The 12,073-nt window shown below is 37.7% G+C and overlaps 1 protein-coding gene across 2 annotated transcripts; it reads right to left on the bottom strand.

Moving 5' to 3' along the window:
• Positions 1-1,839: 1,839 nt before the first annotated feature.
• On the bottom strand, positions 1,840-5,883 carry LOC133851921 (F-box/FBD/LRR-repeat protein At5g56420-like). 2 transcript variants are annotated; one of them, XM_062288547.1, is made up of 4 exons: positions 5,516-5,876; positions 4,292-5,249; positions 2,329-2,487; positions 1,840-2,238 (listed from the first exon to the last, which is right to left on the bottom strand). In XM_062288547.1, the coding sequence occupies exons 2-4, from the start codon at positions 5,231-5,233 to the stop codon at positions 1,936-1,938; spliced, it is 1,404 nt and encodes a 467-aa protein (XP_062144531.1). In that variant the 5' UTR covers positions 5,234-5,249; positions 5,516-5,876; the 3' UTR covers positions 1,840-1,935. The 2 variants fall into 2 exon arrangements, with proteins under 2 accessions (XP_062144531.1, XP_062144532.1); XM_062288548.1 differs by lacking the exon at positions 2,329-2,487 and having other exon boundaries at positions 5,516-5,883.
• Between the last annotated feature and the right edge of the window lie 6,190 nt (positions 5,884-12,073).

Consider the following 12,073-nt stretch of genomic DNA (forward strand, 5'->3'; position numbering starts at 1 on the left):
TAATTGTGCTACACACGAGGGATACACGGAGGAAATAAAAAAGGAAGATTCAGAAGTACTGGATGAATCCATTAACGACTCATTACCTTATGCTATCAAAAAGATCACGATGGGGGAGGATAAAATTGAAATAGCCCAAGAAATCCAACACTTTAGTCATGAACACGACTTAAAGCTTATCAACAATGAAAAATGTGATGGGTGTATGCATCCTATATTCCCTCCGTTTTACACATGTGCTCAATGCAGATTTTTTCTTCATAAATTGTGTTGAATAATTACCAAGAAAAAAGCAATACCCACTTCATCCCCACCTCCTCACCCTCCTCGCAAAGGCGCCTTATGCTTACTTCATTTGTAATGTTTGTGGTCATGATTGTTATGGCTTCACCTACAGTTGCGAGAAAAGCAAGTTTGATGCAGATGTTCAATGTAGTTTGATCTCAAACATCTTCACTCATGACGGTCACGACCACCCGCATATTCTGTCAAGGGCAACCTATCATGAGAAGTGTAGTTGTGATAGAAAAGGAAATGTTTTGATAAAGTGTGTTGATTGTGAATTCACTTTGGATCTCAGATGCGCTACGCTGCCGCATACCGTGAGGCACTGATATTGGAACAGCCCTTCAACCTATGTTATAATGCTAAAAATGATTCTAACGACGAATATTATTGTGATATTTACGAAAAAGGAGATCCAAAATATTAGTTTTACTACTGTGGAGATCTGAGTTTTCCTGCTCATTCCGATTGCATTCTTGAAAAACTTCCGTATAAAAAATATTGACATCTACCAACTCCTTATGACAGCCTTTGAGATCGTTAATTACGTGAGCATGTTTAAGGTTTCTCATCATCATGTTGTGATTTAGATCCTCGATTGTTAAGGAGTGATTTGGAGAATTTCTTGAACCCAATTTGAAAGGCAAATATGTCCGATAAATATAAGGATATTTGACTTATTTGTCGACTTTTTACCGAGTATACTTAGCAAGGGATGAAATTCATTTTGATAATCAGGGTGCCATTTGATGGATGACTAAATTCATAACTGCTTTTAACTTGCTAGTTTCTTGGGACAAACAAATACCTTCTTTTTTGTTTGTAATAATACAACATAAGAGTTATTATGCTAGCCACTAAACTAACGTTGCAGTCCACGTAACTTAAGAGTGCCTCGTAAACAAAACAGTTAAGGCGTGATTGTACTACTCCTTTGTTTAACCCTTTAAGGGGCAATCGCGTCTACCCACATGAGCCATCATAGTGGTCGAGTGGTCAGTGGAGTTTGTTCGGCCAACCCACAATCGGTGAGAGAGGATGGCGAAACCATCGAAGTGCAGAGCTACTAAGGGAGTGAAATTTTAAGCACTGCACCAAGTCACCAACCAATATGCTTTGTCACCGTAGCCAATTGCATTCCGAATCGGCAGAGCATTGGTCTCCCAAATATGATGTCAAACCAACAGCTCACCAACATAGTACGGATATCTACACTGTAACAAAGCTTTTAGAAACATTCCATGAATATACTGAGATGTTTAAAAAGAAGGTTTCAGAACTCGTAAATGAGACGTGCAGAAAGTATGCAGAATAAATTTCCTATATTGCCTCAAAGCATCCTTTAGGTGAAGATAAAAAGTACTAAGTATCGATCAATCAAAACACAATGTGCTTGAGAAAAACGGTAACAACACTAACATTTTGGGCTGATTTGAATAATTCCATGTTTTTATACATTTAGCAGAACAAAGTTCAAAAAATAAAATAAAATAAAAACAACAATAGAAAAAACAAACACTGGACACCTAAAATTAGCATAAAAAGTTTAAAGGATTCAAAACTAATTATCACAAATAACATAAACCAACATTCTATAACAGCAAGTTAGTAGTTACCAAGGTAGGGTAGAAGGCTAACAAGCCATACTTTTTACTGTTTTACTACATCCTGCCATGGATTTAGAAAAACAATTTCACAGTTCTGTGACCCTTTAGGGATCTCTATCAACTGTTTACAAAGATTTACTTGCTTCTCTAAGTTCCCTGCTAAGCGCTCTGAGCAATATATATCTATTTCATCCAATACAATAGCATTCTTGAGCAAAATCTTCATAGCAAAAAACTCCTCCTTATCTCCATCATAATTCCGTACTACAATCCACTTGAGATGGGACAAGAAACATGGAGGCAATGGGTCTAGTTTCCAATCATCGTTCTCCCGCAAGCTGATCCCCTAAATTATCATACAAATTAAAAGTTTTAGTCATGCTAATAAATCAGTAATAGGATGGAACATATACAATCTCAAGTACAATAAAGTTACCCAAGAAAATTTCATAGTCTTGAGACAAGGAGAGTTATGCAATATCCTCAATAATCCAACACAACCAAGATCTATTGTCGAACCCTCAAAAAAAACCAAATTCGCCAGGTTATTGAACATAGGCATATGATATAAGCGTTCTCCTGCATCTCTCAAAGCCTAAGAACAAAATAAAGCAATGCAACATAATTAAAATACTTCCAAGAACAAAGAAAAAATAAATGACAAATGCATTATAAAAGCATTATTGAAAAATGTTAAGGCTCCACTAATTACATATGCCATACACAGGAGGGAGTTCCAACAAGCCCAAAAACCAAAAAACAGCAAAAACACCCACAACTCAACCAGCCCAAAAAGCCCACAAACCTAAAACCCACAAGACAAAGCCCAAAACCTCAAACGCCAACAAGCGTGAGCCTTGCCTTTCCCACACCTAGATGATGCTCCCTTCGCATCATAGTTAAAGGAGCATTCCAAATTCAGATTCTCCCTTCTACCCTTAACCTCCCAAGGGGTATCCTCTATTGAGTCTTCGATCCCCTCATCCCCCAACAATGCCCAATCTAAAAAGGTAGCAAGGGGAGAACCACCCAAAGGGTACGGAAACTCTCCATCCTCCTCAACCCAAAAATCTCCATCCTCCCATCACTAACAAAAACCTCCGGAGACGGATCAAATCCAATCAGCCACTTTTGCAATTGAACCAAGCCTGTCACCTTCTCCATCACTACAAACAAGACACTGAAAGTAGACATTGCCTCGACAATCAAGGTCTCCCCCATATTCAAAAATCTGATATCCCCCAACTTGCGGTTATATCACCTTACGGGTTTAGGGGTCGGCATTGCAACCCTAAACCCATTGTCGGAACACAAGGCCAAGCCAATGAAACAGAATGCAATGGAATCTGGGAACTATACTTATCTTCCATCGAATCTTGCAAAGTTGCCACCGTAGGTTCATTGGCGACACCTGAGGTCACCGGGCCAATCCCATCGAGCCGGAAAACCCCCAACAAAGTCGTCAAAACCAACCCATTAAACAAAAACCTATTCAATAATTTCCAATCATTCACTAATGTAGGTAGTCATATGGATTTAATAGTAAGAGATTGGATGGGATCGGGGTAAGAATTAGGTAATTAGGTTCAAGTCTTACCAAGCAATAGAAGAATTATGTGTTTAAAATGAATAACACATAACCTACGAGTAGAACATAAACGATATATGGAAACTTTCATCATTCCAATAGAAGCAATCAGAATAGCACTTATCCAATGGTTTTCCAAATGCTATACAGATACAAACCCCATTTGGTCACATACTTTATAAAAAAGAAGAAACAAAAAGAATGAATTAATTTATGAATAGAATACGTACTTCAATATCTTTATTAAGTTGAGTATTGCATGATTATATTTCAATTTCAACCACTTAATGTGTGAGCATCATTAAAAAATTACAAAAACAAGAGCTCTCATCACTAAAGTAATTAACTTGACAATCGAATGGTAAATCACAAAACTACAACCGTCTTTGAAATTTTACACAAACTGAAATCCATAATATAATTGTACTTTTGAAGTTGCATAGAATTACATGATCTTTTATGGGAGTAACACTTGTTACAAGGGAGTGAAACACCTTGAGAAATTTCTCAAGTGAGATCATGATACAGATGTTAGGAGAACACCTTAACCTAAAAGTTTAAACAAATTGATTAAGATCTTATTGATAACATCTTTCTGTGTCATGACATTTTCTTATCCACAAGAATGCTCGTCTAACATCAGTCACCACTCAAATAGCACGAAAACATGGAAGGGTAACTTTCCCTTCATATGGAAGGAGCTTTATAATAGCATATTTATGCAAGCAGTTCAAGTAGGTGTTGATTTTTCTAGAATTATGTTGATATGCTACAGTAAAATTTGAATTTACAAAGAGAGAAGCAGCCATACCTCAACCACCTCAAGGGAAAGACTTAGTACTTCAACATTGGAGAGCCCTATAAGAAGCTTATACATGCGATGAGCAATTTGAGCTGATGCATTATCGAGGATAACATTAATCTCTGCCCTTTCCAGTGAGAATGACTTGTATAAGCAATACTCGTTGAACAGTTCACCAAAGTAATCAAATTTTTTTAGACCTAATGCAAAAATCATAATCTGACAACCATCCCCATAACTCAAATTTAGCCACTTAAGTTCCGTTATGCTCAAAGAATGAAGCTTGGGAGCAGAAAGATGCACAAACTTGAGACCCTTCCAGCTGCAATTCTTTAAACACAAGTTCTCAAGGACCGGCAAACCAGAGAAAAATTGCTGGGTTAAGTACTCATCCGAAAATGTAACTTTTATGATAGTCAAGGTCTTTAGATTTGAGAAACAAATTGTAGTGGGAAGCTTGAGGATATAGGACATTCGAAGGTGTAAGCTTATAAGTGTCTTACAGGTAAACAAGCAATAAGGCAATGAAAATTTTCCCTTGAAGTTGTCAAGCTTAATATACAACTCTTGAACATTATGCCTTACAACGGCAGAGATCCACCTATTAACACGAGATGCATCATGTAGCACATCACAAGAGAGAGTGAATTGTTTTATAGCATAAGAGTCACGAAGACAGAGCACTCTTTCCACAAAATTCATCAAAAGATTTCTCTTAGCGGGAAAGGATCGTCCAAAATCTAGATTTGGAATTGATGCCCATAGGTATTCCCACCTTTTAGAAAGTAGGCTTGTCCTGACGGCATCTTTTGTTGGAAGAAAGGAAAGTATGTGTCGAAGGATCTCCTCAGGTAAGTCACCTAAACATTTGTTGTTTTCATCAATGTCCTGATCTTCTTCATTCAGTTTCTGCTTCTTTTGGGGTTCTTTAATCAAACAAGTTTTCTCCATAATTCAGATGGTTCCCCTGATTCATCCAATAATTTGTCAGATACAACAATTTCTACAAAAGGCCTATAGTGGAACTTTTCAGAAACACATTGACACTGAGATACAAAATTACAAACATTCAGCTAAACACACGATGAGCATTATTTTGAGCTACAAACGAAGGTGTTTTCATTAGGAAAAATTTTAAGCAATCAAAATTACTTGTCATGATTGTCAAAATCTACAAGACTTCCTAATGCGTAAAAGGATCATAAAAACAAAGGTTGAATAATTACTGCTCACCTCACGCCACTGGCGGGAACTAAACGACGGCGTTTCTAGTGGGTCGTTTGGTGTTCCAGTTGGAGAGAAGCAAAAAGGAAAGCACGGAGACGGAGGGATACGATTTGGTGGATAGAATGTTGCTACAGATCTGATTAGTAGGAATCAGATCTGTTGATGGGTAGGGTTTGATGCTGACGAAGGAGGAAGTGAGGAACTTTTGTTAGAAGGGAGTTCGGTGCTTAGGAGAAGGAACGGATACTTTGGAAAGGGAAAGGGGCAAGTATGCGAAGTCAGTCCCTCGAGGATCGAGCCAAGCGTTTCAAAGCTGCCCGATTGTGTTCTAAATGCGAAAGTTGGGATCTGGCTTGCTGTTAGTTAAAACGACTAACAGCAGCGCCGTTTTGGTTGTCTCTCTCTCCACTTTTCCACTTTACTTTTCGTTTGCTTTTTATACCCAGCTATAAATGCCACTCCTTTCAAATTCCAAAATCCTGGCCCTTGATTAGATTCATAGGTCAAAAACATATCTTATTTTTGTCTTATCGAGGAAAGCAAAATTTTCAGCTTTTTCTCCATTTTGGATGGTTACCACGACCCGGGTTAACAAGCCTGAAAAAAAAAAAAAAAAAAAAAAACGCACTTTAGTCTTTTGATAATTGTAATATTAATCCTTGTGGTATGCTATAATTATTTTTCACTCTGTATAGTTTAAAAAGTTCATAGGAGGTCTTTATGATAAATAATAATTACAAATCGATCCTTAGTGTTAAATTCTATTAAAATTTTTAACAGATTCTGTTAAATGTCACGTCAGATCAATGAGAATGTGACAAGTGTCCATTTTAATAAAAAAATTATTAATAAATAAATAAATATACTTATTCTTTAAAAAAAAATTTAAATTCAAAAAAAAAAAACAAAACAAAAAAGTAAGGGGTGGCTGCCGAGGGTGGCGCGCAGTCACCCCCAGTGGCCGGCAGTGGCCATCGGGCCACCCCTAGTTGGTCCAGGGGTGGCCTTCAGGCCACCCCCAGGTCATTGGGGGTGGCTGGGCCACCCCTTGCTTTTTTGTTTTTTTTTTTTTCAATTTGAATTTGAATTTGAATTTGAATTTTTTTAAAAAAATAAATTTTTTTATTTATTTTTTAATATTTTTTTTATTATTAAGATGGACACGTGCCGCATTTTTATTGATCTGACGTAACGCTGATGTGGAATTTAACAGAATCTGTTAAAAATTTTAACGAAATTTGACGTTAGTGATCGATTTGTAATTATTGCTTACCACAATAACCTCTCATGAACTTTTTAAACCATAGGAAGTGAAAAATAATTATGACATACCACAGGGACCAATGGTGCAATTATCCCTTTAGTCTTTTATTGAGTTTTCCCCCTCTCAGTCTCTCTCTCCCAAAATTTTTCCCTCTCCTCCCCTCTCCCACCCACTACAACCACAACCACCACCAAATACATCTCCTATTATGGGCATGAAAATCTAACAAATAAATTGTAATTGACATAATGATAAATGATAATGAAAAATAACAATTTGACACTTTAAAAGGTCAATTCCTCATCTCACTCTAACACACAGTTAAGAGATGAATCCTTTCACTCAAACACACGATAAGAGATGAACTTTTGATAATTTTTTGGTTACCTTCATTGATAATCAAAGCTGAATTTAAATACAAGAGACAAGCTAAATTAACTAATTAACTACCCACTAAAACCATTACATAATAACTACTAATTAAACTATCCATTACCACATAACTGACCCACTCACATTACACTACCTACATGGACAACCTCTGCATAATAACTACTACATTACACTACTGTCTTGCACTAGCCTAGCCACTGTCATGTCTTCCACACGTCTTCTGCACGAAGCTCATAACAATCATGCCCATAACATACCCCCATTCTTCAGGAGACCTTGCCCACAAGGTTAGAAAAATAAAATTTGCAACACGCTTCTTGTGTAAAAAATTCCACACTCGTACCATTGCATCATCACTTCCGCAGAAAAGTGGTGATTTAGTCGGATCAGGATGAAACATAATACAAGAAACAACCCTTGCGTGGCTCTTGAAGAATTGAGCACAAAAGCCACCATCAGCGTTCCAAATAAGAACTTTCCTATCAGCTCCTGCAGTTGCAAGCAATCCTCCAGACAAGTGGCAAGCCATACCCTTCACTGAACGTTCATGGCCCTTTTTATCCTCTTCAGAAATTAGGCACACTTGCACAAAGCTGGCAGTCCATTGAATTTTGCAGAACCCATCATTCATCATCGGTTGTTCCTCTGCCAGATGTAGACCTTCCGTGGACACTTGGTTGATAACTTCATTCTCAAGCATCTGAATGAGAGGTGGTTGATCAGGAATCGAATTCCCAGTCCCCTTAATTTCAGAGGGATCAAAACACATATACTGCAAGTTGTCATCATCTGCATTAAAGAATGTCAGATTTTCGTCAAGCATGTCAAAACTTGCAGGATCTGCCTCCAAGGGGTTTGAAAGATCATTAGATTCAAGGTATAATCCATCGCCCAATGGATGATAATCAGTTACCCTTGTGACTATGGGCTTCAACCAATGTAAGCCTCCTCCGTGGTCTATCTCTGCTTTACCTGGTTTACGACTCTTCTTCCTTTCATGGTAGACAATACTAAGAATTCTTGGATGCTCAACCTGATTCCTTAGCTTATTTAGCCAAACAGAATCTGACTCTATTAGCTGATATATTTTCTGCTCGTCCACAACTGGGTTTTGCTCTTTGGATTCCTCTGGTACTTTGATATCTTCCTTCACCCATGTATTTTCTTCAAGCTGTAACTCTCCAATTGGCGAGGCTTTTTGGCTAGGCACTTCAACAATTTCTTTGAGAATAACATCTGAACGTACATCAGTTGCAAAAGCTGCTTCTAACTTTGGGACTTTGTCATGTTGAGGTTGTTCTTCTTCCTCCTCTTCTTTAAGCGCATCTTCCACTTCGGTGAGCAACGATTGGCTATTCGCTCCATACTCTCCTTCATTCGCTCCGTACTCTCCTTTAATTGGGCAACATTAACCGCAACATTATCTCCCCTCAAAAAAAAAAAAAAAAAAAAAACCGCAACATTATCTGTAAACATCTTTAAATCTTTTTGAAGTTAGAGCACTAGTTTCCAGATTTCTTCATAATTTCGTTTCTTTGTGGATGCAGGAACGTGGTTTAAGGTTGCAAGAACGCAGCTCTGATACCACTTGTTATGGGCCTAGAAATCTGAGAAATAAATTGTAATTGACATAATGATAAATGACAATGAAAAATAACAATTTGACACTTCAAGGAGTCAATCCCTCCTCTTACTCTAACACACGGTTAAAAGATGAGTCCTTTCACTCAAACACACGGTAAGAGATGAACCTTGGATAATTTTCTGGTTACCTTCGTTGATAATCAAAGCTGAATTTAAATATAAGAGACAAGCTAAATTAACTAATTAACTAACCACTAAACCCATTACATAATAACTACCCATTACATAATAACTACTAATTAAACTACCCATTACCACATAACTGACCCACTAACATTACATTACCTACGTAGACAACATCTACATAATAACTATTGCATTACACTATTGTCTTGCACTAGCCTAGCCACTGCCACGTCTTCCACACACGTCTTCTACACAAAGCTCATAACAATCATGCCCATAACATCTCTGGCCACCACTAACTACCGCCAGCCACCTCCATCCAGTACTGCCGCCAACCATCTGGCCTTTTTCCCCTCTCTCTCCGCCAAAACTTTTCCCTCCCCCCTCTCCCACCAACCACCAAATACCCGGCCACTACCTTCCAATGCCGCCAACCATCCAGTCTTTTCCCTTTCTCTATGCGCCAAACTTTTCCCTCCCCCCACCACCAAATACCCAGCCATCACTGTCAGTGTCGTTGCCCACCATCTGGCCGATCTCGCTAAGCCTCACGCGGTTTGGTCGCCTCCGCCCCTTGAACGACGCCACGGCCGGTCTGTTTTCCTTTCTCTAAGCCTCATGCGGTTTGCTGCTTGTTAATTATATTTTTTTACCATGTTCTGTTATTTTTGTCAGATTAAACTAATTTTAGCCCTTGGAAAAAAGTCCTATATTTGAAGTATGACCAAGATTTGTGTAGAGAAGAGGTGGTTTAGAAAATTATGTAGGGGAGGATCTGAATGGCGGCAATGTCCCCATGTATTATTTCTTCTCGCAACCTGTGGGGGACAAAGAAAACTACAAGCTTCTTCAAGTATTGAGCAGGAATTGTGGATAATTGTTTATTTATGAGTTATTGGATGTGTGGATATTAGTTGATATAGTGAATTGTTAAAAGATTTATATGGACTACTGCCTAATGAATTCCAAGTTTTGAGAAGAATTAGGAGGGGCCGGAGGGCTATTCCCAGTCTCTTCTATGCTATTTTGTTTTACTATAAATGTGATGTCCGAGTTATTTCCCTTGAAAAAGGCTACTTGAACATGTTTTGTCTCCCAAAATAGGGAGAAAAAAAAAAAAAAAAAGATCGTAAAAAATGTTTCTCCAAAAAAATTTACTATATCATGGAAAATGTTTCTAGAAACAACACTTAAAAAAGAAACCTATATATCCTTAATGTTTTAGTCATTTTTGATATAGTATTCTGGTAGGTGACGTGTCGATCAAAGATTTGCCAAAGTGCTCCTTCTTCCCTACAAGTGAAAGCTGCGTCGAGGGATGCCGACAATCCTGCTTCGATGCTTAAATGAGTGTATGGTTTGAGAGTAAATGCTCAGAGTAATATTAAGAAGATAAAATGAATGTACCTCGATAGTTGAGGAGATTCTGGTATTTATAGAGATTAGGAAGCAGTTAGGATCGTTCCTGGTTTATGCACAAGCCGGTATTTGAGGAAGTCATGGCCTCGGGTGCATGGATATTTCGGGCTCCACGTACTCCTATCTCGGGTGCACGATTCGTTTCTGAGTGGCGTGTCACTGAAGCGGTTCACGACGCACGACCTTAGTATGGATTGTGTGTCATGTGCCTAGTGATTTCGAGATATTCGCAGGCAAGAGCTTCTTGGACCACCCGAACCGACCCGGGTGGTCAGGTCGGATGGATCGGGCCGAGCCTAGACAAAGTCTAATGTGCTTTTAGTACTTGAAGGTGTAGAGTGATTTTCTCGACTAGTTTGGCCCGGTCGGACGGACCCCCTGGGCTTGTCTGATCGGGTTGGGCCCAGTACCCGAGGAGAGCGATATTCTCCCAAACAATCATTGATTCATGTCTGGCTTTATAAACTATTTAATTTGATTACCCAATATGCCTTGGTTTAATTAGAACCAAAGATAAATTCCCGAAAGATGGTTTTCATCATCATGTACTAAAATTTTCAAAGCAAGTGTTTACTTGGAGTATTTCAAATGATATAGTTCACCAAATCATTTATGTAGATAATTCTGGACTTCTGAATTTCTGTCACAGTAACTATTTGTTGCAAGAATGTATACAACCTTGATGACACATAAATGGGCAATGTCAGAGTTCTTCCGGAATCCTGCAAGCATGACAAAAGCTCAACAATAAATCAAGAAAAAAGAATTTGATATTGCTTAAGGCTCCAAAAGAATTTGATATTGTCCAAGCTGGAATTTGTGGTTGTATTTCATATAGATAAATACTTTACACTTGGTGTTGTACGTTGTTGGGTCTTGTAATTGTTTGTAAGTTTCTTCTTGTTGTTTGTAGTTAACGGTGGTGTTCATGTTGTATCTTGTTGGGTTGATTTTGTTGATTTTTTGAGTTTGTAGTTGCCATAACTTATGTTGGTGTTTGTAATAGGTGTTAGGTGGTGTACCATGTACACAAAAGAATTGATGTTGTCTTCGTGTATAAGAATTGCATTGTTTTGAAAGTTGTATTGTTTCAATTGATCTTATCTTCATATATAAGAACTACATTATTTTGAAATTTAGCATGTGCTTGTTAAATTGAACTAATAGAGTTACAAAAACAACATATTTCCTTACTTCATTGATTATATCCTTGTGTTTACAAAAACATGCACTTTATGCTTAATTTCCACGTACTTAATTTTTGAGCAGTCAGGCCATGAAACATTGCATGGAAGATGATGCATATGAATTTAAACTTCTTGTGTTATCCTCTGAATGTTTGAAGGGATGCTTACATTTCATTGGAAAATCTTGATGCCAAAGTTAGTGTTACTGATATAGCAGTTTTCTCAGCAAATAAAAAAGAATTTACAAAATTAACTATGGACTGTTTTTGTAGGGATGTTATGCCTCAATATTACCAATACACCAATACTCGCCTAGACCCCCCCCCCCCCCAAAAAAAAAATAATAATAATAATAAAAGAACTTGTTATGATCTAGTAGGTAGAGTTTGACATAATCTATTGAACCAACCTAAATACCATTAAAAATATAATTTGATAAATCAATAAACATATCATTCATTACAGCTTGATGAGTTTCAGAACCAACCAAATCAGCAAGTCACAACTTACATCACAATATATGACTTCTAT

Source organism: Alnus glutinosa, chromosome 12 (genome assembly GCF_958979055.1).
Source record: "Alnus glutinosa chromosome 12, dhAlnGlut1.1, whole genome shotgun sequence".
In the NCBI taxonomy this organism is placed as follows: Eukaryota; Viridiplantae; Streptophyta; class Magnoliopsida; order Fagales; family Betulaceae; genus Alnus; species Alnus glutinosa.